Below are 21,420 nucleotides of genomic sequence, written 5' to 3'. Positions count from 1 at the left end.
TTTATGTCAGTGGCTTCTATCTCCTCCTTTGGCCAGCCTATTACCCCAGCAGGGTACCTGATCACGGGCAGGGCGTACGTGTTGATGGCCCGGATCTTGTTCTTACCATTCAGCTGACTCCTCAGGACTTGCCTGACCCTCTGCAGGTACTTGGTGGTTGCAGCCTTTCTAGCGGCCTCTTCATGGTTCCCATTTGCCTGCGGGATCCCCAGGTACTTGTAACTGTCCTCTATGTCTGCAATGTTGCCTTCTGGTAGTTCAATCCCCTCAGTTCTGACTACCTTCCCTCTATACATATATATATATATATATATATATATATATATATATATATATATATATATATATATATATATATATATATATATATATATGTGTGTGTGTGTGTGTCATGTATCTCAGCTATAATTCCCAGTCTCAAACTTGCAATCTTCCCAGACTACTGTAATGTTCCCCTCTCTCATCTTACTAAGAAACAGCCACAGGTCAACTACAGTGCATAAAACTCTGCTGCTTTGTTTTAATGAGGACCAAAAAGAGTGTGCATGTAGAGTGTTCTATTGAAATCGATTTTAAGACCTTTTTATTGGTTCATACTAAAAGGGCAAAAGTTTGATATAAGCCAGGCAAGACCTGGTAGCTGGACAGACACATTATGGATAAAACAACAACAAATACAAATTGAAATATTGAATTGAAAGAAAGAGAAAGAGGAACACGGCACAACAAACTTAATTTAGATTTTATCCTAATGTAGATGGACTGCACTGAATGTTGAGAGACTGCCTGACTGGTTGGTGTAGTGTTGCCAGTTTTGACATTACTTCGGAACTACTAAGCATTATGAAATACAGCATCTCTCTAAACTACTGATAGGTCTGTTAGGGTGCAGACCTGGAAAGATGATAAGTAAAAAGATCCTTTTTCCTACACCCTGAGGCCTAGGAGACAGCTGCAGACTGCGGCACTGAGGAGGGTCAGGTATATGATGCCTTGACCTCAAGGGGCCTGAGGAAGTGTTGGCATCTAGCCACAGTGACTGCAGGGTGATGAGAGAGCGTCTAGCTAGCCCTTTCTATATCTTGTAGTGGCCAGATCGCTATTCTTATCCACCCACTATCCCTCCATCCGGTCGAGCTTCAACAAGCTACTGAGAGCTGTAGTCATAGCAACGTACAGGCTTGGCGATGCCCTTGGGGATCATTTCTTGACAGAATTCCTCGGTGTCTTCTCTAAAAGGTTGGCCCCTCTGCTGAATAGCTGTTTATCTTTGCAGATGTGCAAGCTTCAGTGTCCGCTGGCTACCTTCATCTCTCCGCTTCTGCTCTGTCCTGTTTTTTTCCTCAATACTTTTGAATACCAAAACTAATCTCTGAATTAAATGAGGAATCTAAAGCTGTAAAATCTGTGTGGTATTCTCAAAGCCATCGGCTGAAAACCAGATAGAAGAGAATGTATTCCTTTGTCCCTGAGTTCATAGCGGTTACCTGCAGTTGTATAATAAAGTTATCGCTGGAAATGAGCAATTTTAGCTACAGCATAGACTCTTCTACAACAAATGTACAAGTGCAGGCCATTGTTTCCCTGCTTAGTTCACAGATCTTGCCTTTCACTGCACTGGAGGTGTTTGCAGTGACACACATACCTGAGAAACAGCCTGTCAGGATTCATAAGAATGGGTATCCTTCTGGTAAGTGAAGAAAGAAGCTGTGAAATGTTAGAGGGACAGAGAAAAGAAGAATAACTGGGGGAAGAAGTGCACCATCAGAATCCACTGCCAAAGTCAAATGAGAAAATAACCGATCTCAATCAAAAATGGGTAATCTTCTGTTGGAAGCAGAACCAGCTGGTGCAGCGTCATTTGTCACCGCCGTGCACCTTTGATACAGACGGATGATCCCTCATAAGTCAGCTGAATGTCGAAGACAGAAATTTTTTTATATGAATCTAATCTTTTTAAATTATTAGCATAATTGAAATTCAAAGCACATGCAGCGTAATGGATTGTTAGTCATGGACCGAGCACAATATGAAGCCTATCTATGATACATCTACTCTCATCTGATACCATGACACAAGGTAGAGATCAGCAATGCATCAATGGAACTGCAAATGAGCCGTGCTCCCTCATAAGCCACTGTTATCAGAAACAACAAGTGACAGGAATATGAATCTGGACTATTGACTAATGTGACTACTGACAGTTTGTTCTCTGCCTGTGGCACTCAGAAAGGTATTTGCTCTCAACAGTACCCCTGCATAATAATCCTGAGCAGTGCTGTCATGCTCTTTCTGTTTTGGGCCATCTGCAGCATTAACATTACAATCAGCGTCTCTCTCTCTCTCTCTCTCTCTCTTTAGCCAGCAGTCATCAGAGTCCTAGATCACAGATATGAGCATAAATATCTGGCTCTCTATCCCTCGCACAATAATTTCCATTTTTTCTGCTACAAACACAGAAACCCACATGCTACATTCACACTCAGTCTTTCAGTAATCTTGCTTTCGCTGCCTCCCACACAGGCATCTGCAAAAGAGCATGTGTGGTTCACGGGAGTAGTTTGGTCCACACTTGCAGAAACTGGCAGAATCAGAGACCTTAATGTGTTTCATCCTGTGTGTGCATTATGTTACTGTTCCTTGATAAGTGCAGCTTTCCTGAAGGTGTGCTTCAAAGGGCAGGTACTTTTAACAAATATATTTTACCGCCTACATTTTTACCTGCATCCCGCACACTCACTCGGTACAACAAACAACCTTAACCAAAGCCAAATGCAACTTGTCAGCTGTTGAAGATGTCTGGGATTGTAATCTTGAGTGTTACATTTTTCAGCTTCACATTTATGATTTTATTTTTCCCTGTAGCAGTGTTCCAAGATGTGCTTAGATAAACTCAGCACATTAAAACAACAACAACAACAAAATAGTATTTTTGCTGCTGTCAAACCAGGAAAATTTTTATTTCAGTTTCTCACATCCCCCCCCCCCCCACCCCCCTTGTTCCCCTTCTTTTGAGCAGGTGAATGATTGCCAAACAGAAAGCAGCCTTTGCAGTGCAAACCTGTCCCATGCTGCCCCGTCCTCTCAGGGGATGGCCAAGGTCCAGGATGGACACACGAACGCACGCAGGTACATGGTGCTTTTTTCGCACTAGTTTTTCTCAAAACAAAATGCACATTCATCACTGTCTCTGTGTGCACTTGCCCCTTTTTATATCTGAATATCTGTGTTCTATATAGCACTGCAATGTTAGAGGAGAGCCAGGATGGTATGGACAGTGGTACCCTAAGTCCTGCCTCCGCTCGACAGGTCACCATCCAGCGCCACCCGACTCAAGGCTTCGGCTTCATTGCAGGCAGCCAGAGACCTGTCATTGTACGCTCCGTCTCTGCTGGTTAGTGTTCATGTATGTGAGAAAGCCAGCATTCAGATTTCAGGTTTCTCTATGCTGCATGCATATGGTATCCCGTTTCATTTGCAGACGGCCCCTCCTTTGGCAAGCTTCTTCCCGGAGACCAGATCTTGGCTATTAACGAGGAGACGGTGAGCGACGCGCCCCGAGAGAGAGTCATAGACCTTGTAAGGTAACATCCTTTACTGTCCCAGGAGGGAGGGGGGGTGGAGGGAGGAGGGAGGAGGGGGTGGCATCGGGGGCAGGTGATCAGCAGCGCAGGTGAAGGGGAGTAAAAGTGGTGAGTGTGAAAAGGAACAAAGTGTTTCTTATTGCTGGCGATGCGTTACATCAACCCAAACCTGCGGATGAGTCAGTCACTTTTGCAGCTGAAGAACGGCAAAGGAGACGGCAGCTATAAACTGGGGGCCTCCAAATACCGTGCAGTCCTTGGCATTTTCTAACCCACTCCATTCTCTGTTGTTCCATAGACGCTGCAAAGACACGATAGTTCTCACTGTGCTGCAGCCCCATCAGGTAGTAAGCTGGGAAAATCGCTTTCTTTCCTGTTCCTGTCCTTCAGGATTTCTCTTACTTCTCATCAGTCAATAATAAACACTTCCACTTTCAGCCTGAATCTATACAGTTCTCCCTCATAATAGTACACACCAATGCAGTGCAGGCACACATTAGTATTCGCTGCCATGCTTTACACGCTAGAGTGATTTCTTTTTCTGGTCACCCCTCAGAAGAACTCTAAGTGAGCATATTAGCACCTACATGAGACCTTATTAAATAAAGACTCTTCTGTGTATGCACAGATAAATACAGAGAAAAAGGAAAAGCACCACTAACCATCTGACTAAACTGGACATTGTTAGATGGTGAAACCCTGACATTATGAAAGCGCATGAAAGCTCATTATCCATGTACTGATAATACTAAGTGTTAAAAAATTTTATTTAGTTAAAAAAACAACCAGTTTTAAATACTGAAAATGGGGTAAGGCTAATGTTAAAAGTTTGCACTTATCCAGTTGTCGCATTGCAGTAGCATTAGCCTGCTCTCCAATATGTCTCTTTAGCACCAGCAGTCGGGGGGGCTTTTCTTTCATTTATGTCTCATCCTCTAAGCTGAGTTCCTCTCCCACTCTCTTCTCATCCTCAGTCACCTAAATCTGCCTTCATAAGTGCAGCCAAAAAGGCCCGCCTGCGAACAAACCCGCCCAAAGTGCGCTTCTCAGAGCAAGTGTCCATCAGCGACCCGGACTCAGTAAGTTCAACTTGTCGCGTCTCTACGTCATGCACACGCGCGCAAACACAGACCTCCTGTGCATTTCTCTTGGTTTGATCAGCAGCCACAAATGCTTTCAGAAATCCTTAAGCATCCTCTCACCATCCTTTTAGGATGTTCAATCATCCTGTTTGTGTGTGTAGTGAGAAAGAGGCTGAGGCATTGAAAAAAAAACAACCTGTAGCCTCCCTCTTTTCAAAGCCATGTAAACAATCACAATATGACTTCATTTGTTTTTTTGACCATTATAGTCCAACCTTTCAACTCAGCTGCATATGGTAAACCTCCCAAAATCTCACTCTACTAATCAACATCCACACGCTACAGATAACACCTCCATTTCCAACAAAATGCTCCAGTAATAAAAGCATTTCTGTACAGTCCCCAGCAACATGTCAATCAAGAACACATTTAGGGAACATTAGCCCACGCAATAAATAAGGTGAAAGCAAAAACATAGCGGGAAACAGATAATCAATAAATTAAAAAAATCGGACAAAATTTTATTTTCCTTTTGTGTTAAGTTAATCAAAGAAGACAGAGAATACAATTGTTTGGTGCACGGACCACCAAATCACTGATCTTTGAATAAAGGCTTTTTTCAGTATCGATTTTACTATCTGCTATAGACTTACAGTGTCAGCAAAAAAGAGGGACAGTGACATAATAGTGTTGAGTTGTAATTTGCCTCTCTGGGCAGACTTTGCATATGTCAAACTGGTTCCAAATCACTGTAAACCAGCAAGGACAAAGGTGGTTGGCTTGTAATGGGAAGCGATAGACCTGTTTATCTGAGTCGCTTAACCAGTGCACCCTGGCTTTAGTGCTGCAGTATGGAGGAAGATCTGTTCACTCGTAACTCAGACTTCAGTTTCTTCCAATCTGCACGGAGGAACAGCTTGTTGAGTCTTTTGAATACTTAAGTTCTCCGAAAACAGACTGCTTGGGCATCTGCTGCGGACACAGCTCTCCGCTTAAACTAAATGCTTTTTGTGAGACAGATACTGTTGCAGTAAAATCCACATTTCTCTGCCGCGACTAGCAATGCCTGACTAATTTTCTTACCAACCTTGTCATATATATATATATATATATATATATATATATATATATATATATATATATATATATATATATATATATATATATATAATATATATATATATATATATTATATATATATATATATATATATAAAAACACCCAGCACGCCCCTGCGGGCGGTTTATCCTTCAAGCTCGGGTCCTCTACCAGAGGCCTGGGAGCTTGAGGGTCCTGCGCAGTATCTTAGCTGTTCCCAGGACTGCGCTCTTCTGGACAGAGATCTCCGATGTTGTTCCTGGGATCTGCTGGAGCCACTCGCCTAGCTTGGGAGTCACCGCACCTAGTGCTCCGATTACCACGGGGACCACCGTTACCTTCACCCTCCACATCCTCTCGAGCTCTTCTCTGAGCCCTTGGTATTTCTCCAGCTTCTCGTGTTCCTTCTTCCTGATATTGCTGTCATTCGGAACCGCTACATCGATCACTACGGCCATCTTCTTCTGTTTGTCTACCACCACTATGTCCGGTTGGTTAGCCACCACCATTTTGTCCGTCTGTATCTGGAAGTCCCACAGGATCTTAGCTCGGTCATTCTCCACCACCCTTGGGGGCATCTCCCATTTTGACCTCGGGACTTCCAGGTTATACTCGGCACAGATGTTCCTGTACACTATGCCGGCCACTTGGTTATGGCGTTCCATGTATGCCTTGCCTGCTAGCATCTTGCACCCTGCTGTTATGTGCTGGATTTTCTCTGGGGCATCTTTACACAGCCTGCACCTGGGGTCTTGCCTGGTGTGATAGACCCCAGCCTCTATGGATCTTGTGCTCAGAGCTTGTTCTTGTGCTGCCATGATTAGTGCCTCTGTGCTGTCTTTCAGTCCAACTTTGTCCAGCCACTGGTAGGATTTCTGGATATCAGCCACCTCCTCTATCTGCCGGTGGTACATATCGTGCAGGGGCCTGTCCTTCCATGATGGTTCCTCGTCTCCCTCCTCTTTCTTGGGTTTCTGCTGAGCACTCGGTCAGTTGGGGCCATCTTCCTAATGTATTCTTGGATGTTCGTTGTCTCATCCTGGACTGTGGTGCTGACACTCACCAGTCCCCGGCCCCCTTCCTTCCGCTTATCGTACAGCCTCAGGGTGCTGGATTTGGGGTGAAACCCTCCATGCATGGTAAGGAGCTTTCTTGTCTTTATGTCAGTGGCTTCTATCTCCTCCTTTGGCCAGCCTATTACCCCAGCAGGGTACCTGATCACGGGCAGGGCGTACATGTTGATGGCCCGGATCTTGTTCTTACCATTCAGCTGACTCCTCAGGACTTGCCTGACCCTCTGCAGGTACTTGGTGGTTGCAGCTTTTCTAGCGGCCTCTTCATGGTTCCCATTCGCCTGTGGGATCCCCAAGTACTTGTAACTGTCCTCTATGTCTGCAATGTTGCCTTCTGGTAGTTCAATCCCCTCAGTTCTGACTACCTTCCCTCTCTTTGTTACCATCCGACTACACTTCTCCAGTCCGAACGACATTCCAATGTCATTGCTGTATAGCCTGGTAGTGTGGATCAGTGAATCGATGTCTCGTTCACTCTTGGCATACAGCTTGATGTCATCCATGTACAGGAGGTGGCTGACAACTGCTCCGTTCTGTAGTCGGTATCCGTAGCCAGTCTTGTTAATGATCTCACTGAGGGGGTTCAGGCCTATGCAGAACAGCAGTGGGGACAGAGCATCTCCTTGGTAGATCCCGCACTTGATGGTGACTTGTGCTATGGGCTTGGAGTTGGCCTCTAGTGTTGTACGCCACATCCCCATTGAGTTCCTGATGAAGGCTCTTAGGGTCCCATTGATCTTGTACAATTCTAGGCATTCCAGTATCCAGCTGTGGGGCATTGAGTCATAGGCCTTCTTGTAATCAATCCAGGCAGTGCACAGGTTGGTCAGTCTGGTCTTGCAGTCTCGGCTGATTGTTCTGTCTACCAGTAGCTGGTGTTTTGCGCCTCTGGTATTCTTGCCAATTCCTTTCTGTGTCCCGCTCATGTATTGACCCATGTGCCTGTTCATCTTAGCCGATATGATGCCTGACAGGAGCTTCCATGTAGTACTGAGGCAGGTTATTGGTCGGTAGTTGGAGGGGACCGGTCCCTTCTTGGGGTCCTTGGGGATCAGGACCGTCCGGCCTTCAGTTAGCCATTCCGGGTGTCTCTCGTTAACTAGCAGCTGGTTCATTTGTGCTGCCAGACGCTCGTGGAGTGCAGTCAGCTTCTTCAGCCAGTAGGCGTGAACCATGTCGGGCCCTGGTGCTGTCCAACTCTTCATACTGGAGACCCTTTCTTGGATATCTGCCACTGTGATGGTTACTGGACCCTGTTCAGGGAGGTCGCTGTGGTCAGCCCTCAGATCCTCTAGCCACTGAGCATTGCCGTTATGGGTTGCATCCTTCTCCCATATGCTCTTCCAGTATTGCTCCGTCTCCAGCCTTGGTGGTGCTGTTCTCTTATTGTTCCCTTGCCACTGAGAGTACACCTTTGCTGGTTCTGTGGAGAACAGCTGGTTTATTCTCCTGCCTTCTATCTCTCTGGTGTACCTCCTCAAGCGGCTGGCCAAGGCTGTGAGTCTTTGCTTGGCAGTTTCCAAGGCCTCAGGTATGGACAGCTTGCTGTATTTCTTAGGCACCTTATTTGTCGCACCTTTCTGCAACTCCGTTAGTTGGCTAACCTCCCTCCGTGCTACTTTGATCTTGCCCTCTAGCCTCCTTCTCCATGGAGGGTACTGCCCCTTGTCGCTGTTCAACTTGTAGCCAAGCATCTCACTGATCACTGTTGCCGTATTGTAGATCAGCTTGTTAGTGTCAGTAATCGTGGTTGTAGGTATTGCCCGTAGTGCTGCATTAACATCATCTAGCAGACCTTCTGAGGGAACTTCACGTAATCTTGGTAACCGGCTACGCGGGATCCAGGTTTCAAGCTTGGCCATGATCCTATTTTTCAGGTCAGTTCCTCTCGCACTCAACGATCCTTCTCCTATCGCACTTGGGGCTATGTACCCAATCTCGGGTGGGGGTGATGATATCTCCCCCCTGACCTGGCGTCCTGACTCCTCCTTGCCGTAGCATTTGTGTTGTACCTCATCAATCTCTAGCTGTGAGAGCAGTCCCTTCTTTCGAATGTTGGAACACTGAGCTACTAGTTGTTTCGCCGTCATTGTGGATGTTGGGTATCGAAGAATCCATTCATGTAGCCCCTTCCGCCGGGGTTACTTGCATAGTAGCATTCCAACAACGCCCTGTTTTCGTCTCTTGCCCACCGATGCCTTCTTGTTCCAGTAGCCCACTTTTCGTCAGGGTGCCCTGGTTCCTCAACACCTGACGCGGACCTTGTTGATCCGGGCGACGTCCGAGCCGGCATGCCTTCATATTTATCTGTCTCGCTCATGTCTGCGGTAGGCTTGCTTAGCATAGGGGGTCTAGCCTTAGGACCCTTACTGGATACAGACGCCCCAGGCAGAGAGAGAGAGAGAGAGAGAGAGAGAGAAACAAGACAAGAAAAACAGAGCTGGATTTTGGGAGGGAGGTTTATGGAGGATTTTATTTGGGCTGTGAGGCCATTTCCTGCAGAATCATTATGGCTTATCACAGTAAAACCAACTCAAACTTCATCTCATTACACTACCTTTTTTTTCTTGATCACAAGTGCAGCTCTTTGAAATTACACAATGACAACTTGAACATTTTTTTCTGAGCAAGACTTTTTTTTGAAAAAGATGATATTGAGGGAAGAGTGGTATCACATCACATTTTAGCAAAAAAAGGGGGGAAACGGGAGAAGACGCGAACTACATATCGCAACTTTTCTATTAATGTGTGCTTTAAGTCCAAAGCAGTAACCTTGAATAGTGCTTGTCCTCTTATGCTTTCCCTCACCCTACTCTGCAGTGAGTGCTTCCACTCCCACCATCCAATTTTCTTTGCATGGCATACATATTGAATGGGTAGATCAGAAAAAGTGAATAGGCCTTTCTTTGATCATGATACAACGCATGGGTTCGGCATCGTAAGGCAGGCTCTGGAGGTTCCTTTTGAGGCTGTCCGGAGTTCAGTTAAGAATCACTCTATTGTTCTCGTAAGGCCCCTTTGTTTCTTAGATCCTCCCTTTGCAGTGCTTTTTATTATTGCCTTTCGCCAACGAGTAAAGCTGATTGTGTTGATTTTTTTTACAGCAAAACTAGCTCACACATGCCTTTCCTGGGCTAAACACAGGACTTTTTTCTCTTTCAGACAATGCTCAAGGACGACTCTTTGCTACTCATACCAAATGTGTTGAAGGTGTTCTTGGAGAATGGACAGATCAAGTCATTTACGTTCGATAGCCGTACCACTGTTCGGGTACGTACAGCCTACAGCTGAGCACAGGGGAAAGGGCAACAGGAATCACCACATGATTACAGCAATGACTTAGTGCCCCTATAATCATTAATTTTATTTGACTATGGTTGAAATGGCTCCTCGTGAAGTAGATGAAGATGTGAAGTGATAATTCGTGGTGATAAACTGCAGTTCCCTCATCCCTCTTTATTGTTTTGCTATAAAAAAGCTGGAGAATATAGTTGAAGTCAGACTAAAAGGGAAATGTATGATGGATGTACATTCATCATACATACCCATCTTGTGTTTTGGTTTTTGCATCTTTTCTTTTTTTTTGGTGTCGACATAAATCCATTTTGTAGCAAATAAATCGTTAAAGTACATTTTGGATCAGAATACAGAAAGACTATCAACACAATCAAATTGCCATAAGTAAATAAACAGTTTAACCACAAATCTGTCAAGCTAAGAGCCCTCAAAGTTTATCTAATTAATCACAGGTTTCAGAAAACACAGAGAAAAAAAAATAGCTTTAATTCTATGAAACTTTTTTCCTGGCAGTTTCTGGAATGTAAAATCTCATTAAAGTGATTAAGGTCATAAAGCAACAAATGAATTCAGTCAGACAGAGGTCATTTCTGTCTCTATGTCAGCCTCTAAGATGAGTGTGACATCTCCGAGCAGACTCATTAAATGGACTCTATTAGATTTTACAAATCTCTCTTCTGCTCATGGAGGGTGAGGGAGAAAAGAAAAAAGAAAACTCAGAAGCACTTTAAAGGAGAGATAGCAGAAGCTCTCTCCTGTCAGCCTAATTAAATGGAATTTCAGCATAATAAGAAAGCTCAGATCAATAATACAATACCGCAGATTTAATCAATGGTACAAGAGGATGCCTACTTGTATGGCTATTAGAGTATCTGTCAACTAAAGAAGCTTCCCTGCGGTGTTTTCGGCTGCATTCTGTGGCTCCTTCACTTGATAGTGTGGCTTCCCCCAAGCGTCATTTAATGCAAAGCACACAGATCAATAGCATTAAAACTGCTTATCTTTTAGGGACAGCTATTGGAATACATCAGCACAAGTCAACTAACTTCTTGATGGGCAGCAAAGCATTTAGTGTACTTGCTTTCTTTTGCAGTTGTTAATAAGAGTCCATATAAAAATTCATTACCAAAATGCAGTAACATCACTACATTAGACTCCTTTTTTCATGTCCGTGCAACTTAGAGTCCGAAGAAATTATGAAACCTTATCCTGAGGCATTGCCAGCAGTGAGGAATGATAAGTCATAAATGTCCCCTTAGATGGTACTCTCTGCATTTTAGAAAGATGATACAAGAAGCTCTACATCATTCATAGATACTGATCTGCACTGAGGTAAAATGTTTTCCCTGCACACTCCAACGTGCTGGAATTATTTTCCTAAATCGGTTGCAGTCACTGTGCACAATATAGAATATCTATAAAAGCTCTCTACTGCACAAAATGGCAAAACATAATATCAAAGCACAGAGATTTGAGTGAAAATACTCACTACAATGATATCAATGATAAAATGCACCACATAAACATGGAGGGAGGGGGGTTCAAGGGTTCAAGGTGAAAAGTAGCTTCAGTAGAATGAATGTTCATATTTCTTGTAGCTTAATGTATTCTTACTGAGGCAGTGTATCCCAGTCACTCATCTGCTTCCATCTCATTTCCTCCAGGATGTGATCTCTTCCCTGCAGGACCGCCTTTCACTGCGCTACATCGAGCACTTTGCGTTGGTGTTGGAGGCAGGTGGTCTGGACCAGAATCAGAAGTTGCATCTGTTGCAGGAGAACCAGCCACTGACACATGTAAGAAACCTAGAATGAAAAAAAGAAGAAGACTTGTCTAAAAACACTTCAAATTTTATACATGCTATGTTAAAAGTGATTTTCTGTGTTAAAAAATAATAACAGAACAAAAGCCTACCCACCAAAAGTTGTTGTCACTGAAAAGTTTTTTTATAACTACATTTACATGAAACTGATAGGACATGTTCCCCTACCAATAAATCCAGTATCTTCAGATAACCAGCAGATTAAAACACAGCCCTTGTTATTGAGAAGCAGTATTGCCTACTGCTATACCAGAGGTTCCCACGATTGTTTGAGCAAAAATTGAAATTCATCAGACCTGGTAGCCTTTTTCCAGTTGTCTTCTCATCAATTCTGGTTGCAGTTCCCTGTTCTTGACCACACAAGTTTGACATGTTGTTCATTCAGAGATGCTCTTCTGCACACCTTGGTTAAGTGATGTTGCCTTCCTATTAGCTGGAAGCAGTCTGGCCATTCTCTCCTGACCACTGGCATCAACAACCAACAATCAAAAACCACTTTTTCTCACAGACCTCCTGAATATTTTCTCTTTTTTTGGATTATTCTCTGTGTTGCAAAAGGGACACATAAAAAAGTTTCAGGGAACCGGCCCTCAAGGACTGGAGTTTGAGACCCCTGCAGTAGATCATCAGTTTCTGAAATACTCAAATCACCCATCTGGCACCAACAACCATTCCACATTTAAGGTCACTTAAATAACTATTTTTCCATTTTGATCCCCGTATTGAACTTCAGCAGGTGATTTTGATCATTAAACATTTTTGCCGTACTACACCTTGACTAAAATGACACATAAACAGAACTCACCGTGAAATGCCAAGATAGTGCAGATTGATTCATGATGCATCAGTCTTCTCTCTTCACTTAAATGATACTGAAATGACTAAATGAAATATGAAATAAATGAAAATGATACTGCAATATGTGAATAAAATCAAAGTTATTTGGTATGTGGTTGATATAATTGTATTCCCACAGGTGGTGCATAGAACCTATTTCCAAGGGATGAAGTGTCTGTTCCGCATTTGCTTCTTTCCCAAGGACCCTGCAGATCTGCTAAGAAGGGACCCCGCTGCATTTGAGTACCTTTATATACAGGTAAAGCATTGGATTAAAGGAAGATTAAAACAGATGTCAACAGTCATGATACTTTTGAAGTTGCCATCTCCTCAAAGTGCTGTTTGAGCCAGAGCAAACAGTTTTCTTGCAGTTGTTCTTTGGGAATATGAGGAAATCGAAACAAATCAATAATACATTTTAAAAACAATTTGGAAAGAGCACTATACAGAGAATGTGTCATCATGTCCTCACAGAGTCGCAACGATGTCATCAAGGAGCGTTTTGGCATGGACTGGAAATCAGACGTCACGTTACGATTGGCCGCACTTCATATTTACATCACTGTGTCCTCTGCAAGGCCCAATCAGAAGATCTCCCTCAAGCATGTCGAGTAAGTCCACAAAAAAGTGACGTTTTCAGAAATTATAGAGGGGGAAAAAAAACCCCTGATCTATTGCATTCTTAACCTCATTAACCATTCTGAGTCCCTTAGTGACGTTTGTTCATTCAACAATATCTAAATGATTAATAATTAATCCCAGCAGTATTAAAAACTCAAATACTTAAGGATCATTTTCTGCAGGTCATTATGAAAAAAAGAAAGCCATTGCTTTGTGAAATTACATCTCTCCCTCAACTTGCCCACTTACTCTTCGAAACCTCGACCTAGCAAGTAATTAGCTTCGACTATCACAACCACAGAAGCAGAACAGGTTCAATGTGCTTGTAATAGACTTAGGATAGCCATGTCAAACCAGCGCTGGTAGAAGATGTCAGCCAGGCTCACTACATCTTCCGATAGGATGAAAGAAAACTTCTTTGGTCCTGCAGTTATGACATCCTCCTTGTACTCTTGCACGCCACTCTGTTTGTCTTTTGCGTACACTTCTGCTATCCTTCTCTGTGTTTTCACAGAAAAGAGTGGGGTCTAGAGCCTTTCCTTCCACTTACTCTACTTCCAACAGTAAAGGAGAAAAACGTGTGCAAATCCCTGTCTCAGTTGCTGAAGACATACCAGCATCCACCACCATCGGGGAACAAGGTTTCTTCATATAAAACATTTTATCAGTAAAAATCTAAACCATTTTAATGACTGCAATAGCTTGTATCTTGCTGGATGATTTTATATGTATATGCATGCAAATGCTCCATATTCTTGATTACTATTAATGCAAACCCAAAACCTCTGCTGGATCTTAGTTTATTGTATAGAATCTTTATGTCTGCTTGATAATCATTCCTTTCGACAAGCTCTTCATCCTTACAGATGTAACTGTTGCATAAGAGTTTATTAGAAAGAACTGTGGCTCAAGAGTGCCCCTAAGAGGCTGTATGGAGCACTAAAGGTGGACTGGTCTTTATTAAAAGATTCTTCTTTATCATTCTGTTGACAGGTCCCTCCACTGCAAGGAAAGCTGCAGTACATGCGTGTGCTCAATGACCTTCCACCTTTTGGTGGAATACTGTTCCATACTGTTGGACTGGTAATATATTTTTGGATCATTCGTCTGTAAAATGTCCATCCATCCATCATGGTAAAGTTGCTGTGTTCTTCTGTAGGAGGAGAAACAATCAGCTACAACCCTGTTGGTGGGTCCTCGACATGGCATCAGTCACGTTATTGATCTGAAAAATAACCTCACAACGGTTTTGGCCGAGTTCAGTCGGGTGTCTAAGATCCAGCTCTACCGTGAGAGCCAGGGAGTGGCTCGTGTGGAGGTGACAATCCATGAGGCCAAGGTATCATTACAAAGTGCCAAAAGTTTCATATTACAATAGTTTAAAACTTAACTTTGGAAATACTACAATTGTTTAGTATACACTGGTCAACAGTTAAATTTGATAAGGTCTATGCTTGTCCCCTATTAAGTCTCCTAATTCTCTTTCGTGACATTCCCTTACAGCCACTGGTTCTCCTCATGGAATGGCCTGATGCCAGTAACTTTGCGTGCCTCATCTCTGGTTACTTCAAGCTTTTTGTAGATCCTAAACGTACAATCTACTTTAGAACCCCGGGTCAGTCGCAGCTGACCAAGGCAGGTATGTCACTTTTAACCTCTGTTGTTCATTTGCAAAATGCCATGTTGATGCTGAACTACATGCCCACGCCCAAGTAAAGATTTAATTTAAAACTACAGAATACAACATTGTTTCCTTAATAGTTTAAGTTGAACAACATCACACATTCAGAGTCGTATAAGTGTCTTTCTTCCGGTTTCGTATTAGACACTGCATGTCGGGAAATTGGCAGTCTTCATTATGTTCAGTCTTCATGGACATTGATGGACACTGCTTGAAATCATTACCTGATTATCCAGAGTATCCTGGAAATCCCATCCCATGGCGCCCTCTGCTGTCTCTCTTCCCATCTCCATCTTGACTCATTTGGAAAAAAAGTAGTCCATATTTCACTTTTACACAAAATATCAACTGAAACTGATTAACTGAAATGTATTTTTGCTGTAATCATAAACATTTGCTGTCCAGACATGAACAGATCTGCTTCCATCTGCTGTATCAACCTTTAGTCTACATCAAAGAAGAACAGTACCATTCTATCATCACATCCCACTGAATCTAACCTTCTAACTTCAAACAAACTTCAACGTTCAATTTTCATTTTTTAAATAAATAATCCCCATGTGACCACCAGCTGCCGCCTGCTTTTCCATCTGGATCTTCTCTGTCCCCATTAGTTTTTAACTCCTCAAACTCTCCACTCCTCTGACAATTCTATCCTCAGATTACAGAAGTTCCTACCATGCACACCCACGCTCTGGGGCAGCCAGCTTGCCAAGTGGAGGGCGACGAGGAGACGAGAGGGAAAGCTCGCACAGGGAGTCAGGGTCTTCAAGGGCCGTGGTTCCCGCAGAACCTCAGCATCTAGGCCTGTGTCATGTCCACCTTCGAGAACAACAACAATTTCAGGATCTCCAAACGCATGCCGAAGCAGAACTCGACATCAATGAGAACTTTATTTCACAGGAGCCACCCGGACGGCCCCGCACAAAGTCAGATCCCACCCAGCAAAGTACAGAGGAAATAGCCGGAGTTTTAGAAAACCCAGCAGTGGAGAATGCTGGATTTAGAATCCGAGCACAAACAATGGGTCAATCCCAGAAAACGTCACGATACTTCTGTGACTCCTGCAAAGCCAGGCTTAGGGCAGAGGGTCTCTCACCTGCAATGAACAGCAGTGGAAGCTCTGGGAAACACTGCTCCAGTACTTGTGCCTCCCGAGATGGAGGAGCTGTTGACCTGACAGCTCTACCACCACCACCTGGGAATGAAGAAGAGGACGAGGAAGAGGCAGTTGGCGGTGGAGAGAAGCTGCAACCACCACCACCTGCCATTGCTGCCCCACCACCTGGCTTCAGGGACAACAGTTCTGATGAGGATGACCCAAAGAGAGGGAGGAAGGCTCGTACCAGTGCCAGCACCGCGGTCGCCTCTGGAAAGCTGTCCCAGGCAAAGGAAGATGTGCCTGTGACACTTATTGATAATGTGGCCACAAGAACGGTCCGAGATCATGCCCAGGAGCTTGATGACGCTCTGGTGTCCACCTTACAGGCACTTGAAGCTTTGGCTGCCTCTGAGGATTACCCCCATCACCCTCAACAGCCAACACAGACTGCAGGTCAACAACCTCAGTCATGCCACTGTTCTCAAAATACACATGTACAAAACAGGCCATGGATTATGTACTGCCAGTAAACAGTATTACCATACATTTGCAATACATCATTTTAGTTCATTAATATCCAACTAGAAAGATATTTTAATTAAGCTTAAAATAATGTTGTCAGTCATCTAAAAAATAGCAGATTTTGCATGAATAAGGAATCAGTAGCTGCCTATTTAAGTCGTGTGCTTAAAAAAACAAGCCAACCAAATTTTTATATCTGCCTAAAATAGAGGCACTTACACTCATAGAGCTGTGCACACGCAACCCACAGTACTCTTGTGTCTTGTGTGGAAAACCCATTGATGCATAAAATTATCTGAAGAGATTTGATCCCGACTGATTTTCAGTTTCATTATCACAATTTTATCAGTCAGCTGGAAATATCAGTTTCCACAGAACACTATGAAAATGTTCTCTTTTTTTAATTTCGTGTGTTATTCTAACATTATACTGTGTTGCTCTCCTCTTCAGGCCTGATTGTCTTAGCTGCTATTACACCTGAGTCATCACTGGACTCAGGCCATGAGACCAACTCTTCTGAATTGACAGACGTTTCTGAGATGGTGTCGGCTATGAAACAGAACCAGAACCAGGCCTACCTGCTGGCTCACCATATCAACAAGGATCGGATCCTCTGCCGCCGTGACTTTCCCCTGGCAATCCCTGGCTGCACTGCAAAGACCATAGGGACTGGGGCCTTCTCCGTGGGTCAGATCCGTGCTGGCTGTCCACCCAAGCAAGTAATCCTGAGCAAGACTGTTCCCTTTAAAGTCAGCCCAAGCCAGGACTCTGCGGTTCTCAGTGTTGTGACAGAACAGGCGGGCAATCATGAAACTACTCAGATTGAATCGAAAGGGGAATTAAAAGCACCCACCAAAGCAAACACCCCAGAGCCCCCGTCTAAACCACCTGTGGAACTTAAGGCTTCTGGTGCTTCACACACAGAGCAAGTCAGCAAAGATCAAAAGTTAGTAAATTCTTCTGGGGAGACAGTGAGAGAAAATATCTCTGATGGTATAAAGGGGAAGACAGCAGTACCTCTCAATACAGACCCTGCAAACAAAGCCTTACCTAGTCTCTTGTCTGTGGATAGAACTGCCACTGCCAAGATTTCCCCCTCTAACATGTGCCAAGATGCCGAGACTGCCTCTAGTGAGACCATGAAGCCTTCAGCCTCTACAGAACTTCTGCCAGTTGATGACCTTTTCTGTACTTGTCCAGTACAACAGGAGTCTACATCTCAACTGAGACTAAAAGACCCACAGGTTCAGAAAATAGTCGTGTTTCAATCCTCATCTCCCACAGATGATGAGCGCCTTCGAGCCAAAGGTCTCCAGCTGGCTAACAACAAAGAAAATGCGGCGAAAATAGGACCAGAACCTAATTTGGCAAAACCCAGCCCACAAATACAAACCAAGTACTCCCCTCGTTTGCCTCCAAAAGCGGAGAGAAAAGAAACAGCTGAAAGCAAAACTGAGGGTGCCCTGGACAAATCACAACCTGAGTCGCAGAAATGCCCAGTGAAATCCTTACCTATTTTAGATGATCCAACAACCCCTAGTCACTCTGTAGATAAAGTCTCCACTCTCCCTGCCAGAGATTTGAAGAAACAGAGCAGTGGTAAGGGGAAGTCCCAGCGCAGTGCTCCCTTCCTGAGCTTTAGAAATCTTCTTTCAGCCACATTTCCAGCGAGAATGCGAAGAGAAACAGATGAGCGCAGGGCTCAGCTGCAGAAAGTTCGCCAGTATGAGCTAGAGTTTTTAGAGGAGCTGCTGAAACCAAAGTCATCGCAGGGAGAATTTATGCCCCAAGGTTCCTCACCCGTACCTTCAGGAACTCCTTGTTCCTGCCAGCTCCGTTCCAGTCCAGTCCTTAAGGCACCAGGGATCTCCAGGGAGCAGCGACGCAGTTGTGACTGCAAGCGAATGTGTAGGGGGATGCGACTACCTGACACACCGGTTGGCTCTACAACGGAGACTCAAAACAGAGGTAGAGAGAGAACTGTCTCGAAGACCCCTCCTGCAGTCTCCAAAGCCCCTCAAACCCAAGGTGCTACGAGGAGACCTCAGACTTTGGAGATCAAAACCACACGAATACGATCTACAAGTCTTGAGTCAAGAGAGCCAAGAGGAGAACATGGCTCCTGCTTGCCCACCTGTACTTCTCAAACAGATTGCATGGGAGCGCCACAATATAAGAAGCTTCAGAGGCGATACAGCATTGGAGAACTGGACAACAGCACTAGCACACCTGTGTATGCTGAGGTAAAACCCAAAGCCAAAAGTCTCGAGAAGGAGATGGAGAGAGTGAGAGCCACAGGGCTGAGGCTCCCCACCCCAGTAGAGCCAGTCCACACTCAGTCCCACCAGGAGGGGAAAGGGAAAAAGGGTGTGTTTTTCATTCAGGGAGAGGAACTACTGCGTGAAAACAAAGAAGGGACTGGAGAGGTGTTGCTGACCATACCTAGCGAAGACAGTGATGACAAAGACAAATGCTGCTCATTCTGTTTTTGCTACCGGAAGTGTGAGGCTGCAGACGAAAGCAGCGAGAAAGATGAACTTTCATACTCAATACCCCTTCAGGTCCTTCCAGGCATGGAGCTGGACTCACATACCTTTCCTGTCGTAAGCAAAACCCTCCAGGTTCTTAATGCCGAGGACTGCAGCGGGGACGAAGAGGAGGTGGAAGAGGAGGAACCTCAGATGCAGGAGATTGACCTGAGAGCCTGCGGTACACTGGAGGGGAGCCTAGCTCGGGTGCAGGCTTTACAAGGGAAAACGTTTAGCTTGCCCGATGGTTTTCTAAATGCTCAATTGGATGCTAATGAGTTGTTGGCTATCCTGCGTCACTGTGCTAACACCCCACAAGCTGAGGGTGAGGCTCGCCTTCAACCTTCACGGATTACAGAGTACAAACAGGAGCTGGCTGTGCGCTTCAAAGAATTCAGAGCATCTTGTCGGAGAGTGGCGAGTGTTGAAAAAAGTCCAACACGCATGCTTGCTGTTGTCACGGCTAGCTTTCAAGTGTTGTGTGAACTAACTCAGACTTTCATCAAACTGGTCAGAGGGGTTCGTTCAGAAGCCCAAAGGCTGCAGCTGTTGAGAAAAGTTGAGGAAGTTGCCATCAATTACACTTTGCTGTTGCGTGCAGCAGAAGAGTCAATGGGGCACTCAAGCAGCTTACCGACAAAAACAGTGAGCCCCCAAGTTTCCTCCAACGCCAATAACATGAGCTCCCTCACTCGACCCATCAAAACTTTGCCTTTGCAGTAAGATGAAATCAGAACAGTCCCGAATGTGGGTGGCAACTCTATCCAAATTCATTGTTTATTTATTTATTATTTACATTTTTTACGAGATGTGCAATGAATCATCTTCAGTAAAAATTGCAATGCAACTGTTCCATCACATGTTTACAGGCCCTGAGGTAGCCTCGTGGATCTTATTATGAAGTAGAAAGATACACCAAACTAATGCACAATGGGATATGAACCCTACACAGACTGGATGATACAGGGCTAATCACCTCATATCAATATTCACAATATACATAAATGATTATAGTATAATATTTTATATGTAATGTATATTTGAGTTGTGTCTACCTAGCAAATAATATAAAGTTTTGTGAAGAAAAAAGGTGAAGAATATATTTGAAATGTATTGAAACAAGAGAACTATTAAAATTATAACACATCAGAAATAAATGTATGCTTTGGACAAAAATATTTCAGAAGTCTCGTCAAGTATAGCAACTTCTGTAAAGTACGTAGTCCAAAGGGTTGGCTGGTTGGTTAGATGGTGTTAGATGGTGTTTGTGTTTATTGAATTTTCTGTTGTAATGCAAACTGGTCTCTGCTAGCTATGTTGACAGTGTGAAATACTGATACAAGAGTCAAAATGTAAGTGACAGTGTTGGAAAATGAAAAGCACTCAAAGACAAGTATAAATATTTAACTATACTGATAAACACATGCCCTTTCTCTCACTATAAAGGTGCAGGTATGAAACAGACCTGCTCAGGGCAGAAAATGTAGCATAGATTCAAGTCACAATCTTATTCACGGTACAGTAATGAGTGTTGTTACCTCATTCTGCTGCAGAGAAGGCATACCCACAATGTACTTAGTAACACAGACTGTATTTTATGCCACCACTAATCCATAGCTCACTTGCACCTCACCAATTGTTAACAATAGTTTATACACACCCACCTGCAAGTGAGTAGGCTTATCCTTAGGACTTTGCACAACCTCTGAAACTAGTTCTGAAGTTGAACTGTATCTTTTAATGTTTGATTCGCTGTTTCCAAGAGAGTTAATGCCGCTATTTTTTTTTTCACAATTCATCTCCTAAAAGTGAATGCTGATCAATTTTAAAAGATTCCCCTGTTTTTATTTAAGTTTTCAGAAACAATATAAACAAATTTGCTTTCTATGTGCTGTTACACATTGTGCAATCTAGCAAATATTTAAGAACACATAAAGTAGTTTTCTATGTATTTTAATAAAACTAACACATCATTTCCTGTCTGAAATCTTCTTTGTGTCTCATCCTCTTGTTATTCCTGGAAATTACAGCAAGAACCTTTAGAATTTATGCCAGCCTAACGTGTGTAGTGGATGTGCTATTAAAAGAAAGTGCTGTGAAACCTTTTACCAATTATCAGAGGCAATTGGGCTAAATAACAAAAATACACAGGAAATGCAACTTACTGTTTTGA

The 21,420-nt window shown here is 43.7% G+C and overlaps 2 protein-coding genes across 3 annotated transcripts in view; one reads left to right on the top strand and one right to left on the bottom strand.

The window, feature by feature from the left end:
• frmpd3 (FERM and PDZ domain containing 3) overlaps nt 1-21,211 on the top strand; it is a 49,362-nt gene extending 28,151 nt beyond the window's left edge. Inside the window, exons 1-15 of one of the 2 annotated variants that reach the window (XM_082549939.1) lie at nt 3,026-3,129; nt 3,240-3,394; nt 3,482-3,584; nt 3,883-3,928; nt 4,559-4,663; nt 10,000-10,107; nt 11,799-11,930; nt 12,933-13,052; nt 13,268-13,404; nt 13,929-14,055; nt 14,408-14,497; nt 14,574-14,753; nt 14,918-15,053; nt 15,757-16,650; nt 17,170-21,211. In XM_082549939.1, coding sequence (XP_082406065.1) covers nt 3,092-3,129; nt 3,240-3,394; nt 3,482-3,584; nt 3,883-3,928; nt 4,559-4,663; nt 10,000-10,107; nt 11,799-11,930; nt 12,933-13,052; nt 13,268-13,404; nt 13,929-14,055; nt 14,408-14,497; nt 14,574-14,753; nt 14,918-15,053; nt 15,757-16,650; nt 17,170-19,970 — 5,172 coding nt within the window. In that variant the 5' untranslated portion in view covers nt 3,026-3,091 and the 3' untranslated portion in view covers nt 19,971-21,211. Of the gene's footprint in view, nt 1-3,019; nt 3,130-3,239; nt 3,395-3,481; nt 3,585-3,882; nt 3,929-4,558; nt 4,664-9,999; nt 10,108-11,798; nt 11,931-12,932; nt 13,053-13,267; nt 13,405-13,928; nt 14,056-14,407; nt 14,498-14,573; nt 14,754-14,917; nt 15,054-15,756; nt 16,651-17,169 lie in introns of those variants that run through there. The other variant, XM_082549938.1, reaches the window with a different exon arrangement.
• Nucleotides 5,891-6,849, bottom strand: LOC309716272 (uncharacterized protein). The gene is made up of 2 exons (XM_082549988.1): nt 6,810-6,849; nt 5,891-6,654 (listed from the first exon to the last, which is right to left on the bottom strand). The coding sequence occupies exon 2, from the start codon at nt 6,580-6,582 to the stop codon at nt 5,932-5,934; it is 651 nt and encodes a 216-aa protein (XP_082406114.1). The 5' UTR covers nt 6,583-6,654; nt 6,810-6,849; the 3' UTR covers nt 5,891-5,931.
• Nucleotides 21,212-21,420: the final 209 nt, after the last annotated feature.

This window comes from Aulonocara stuartgranti (genome assembly GCF_965226115.1).
Source record: "Aulonocara stuartgranti genome assembly, chromosome: 2".
Taxonomy (NCBI): Eukaryota; Metazoa; Chordata; class Actinopteri; order Cichliformes; family Cichlidae; genus Aulonocara; species Aulonocara stuartgranti.
Note: the sequence above shows the minus strand (reverse complement) of the source record. Positions and strands in the feature narration are given on the sequence as shown.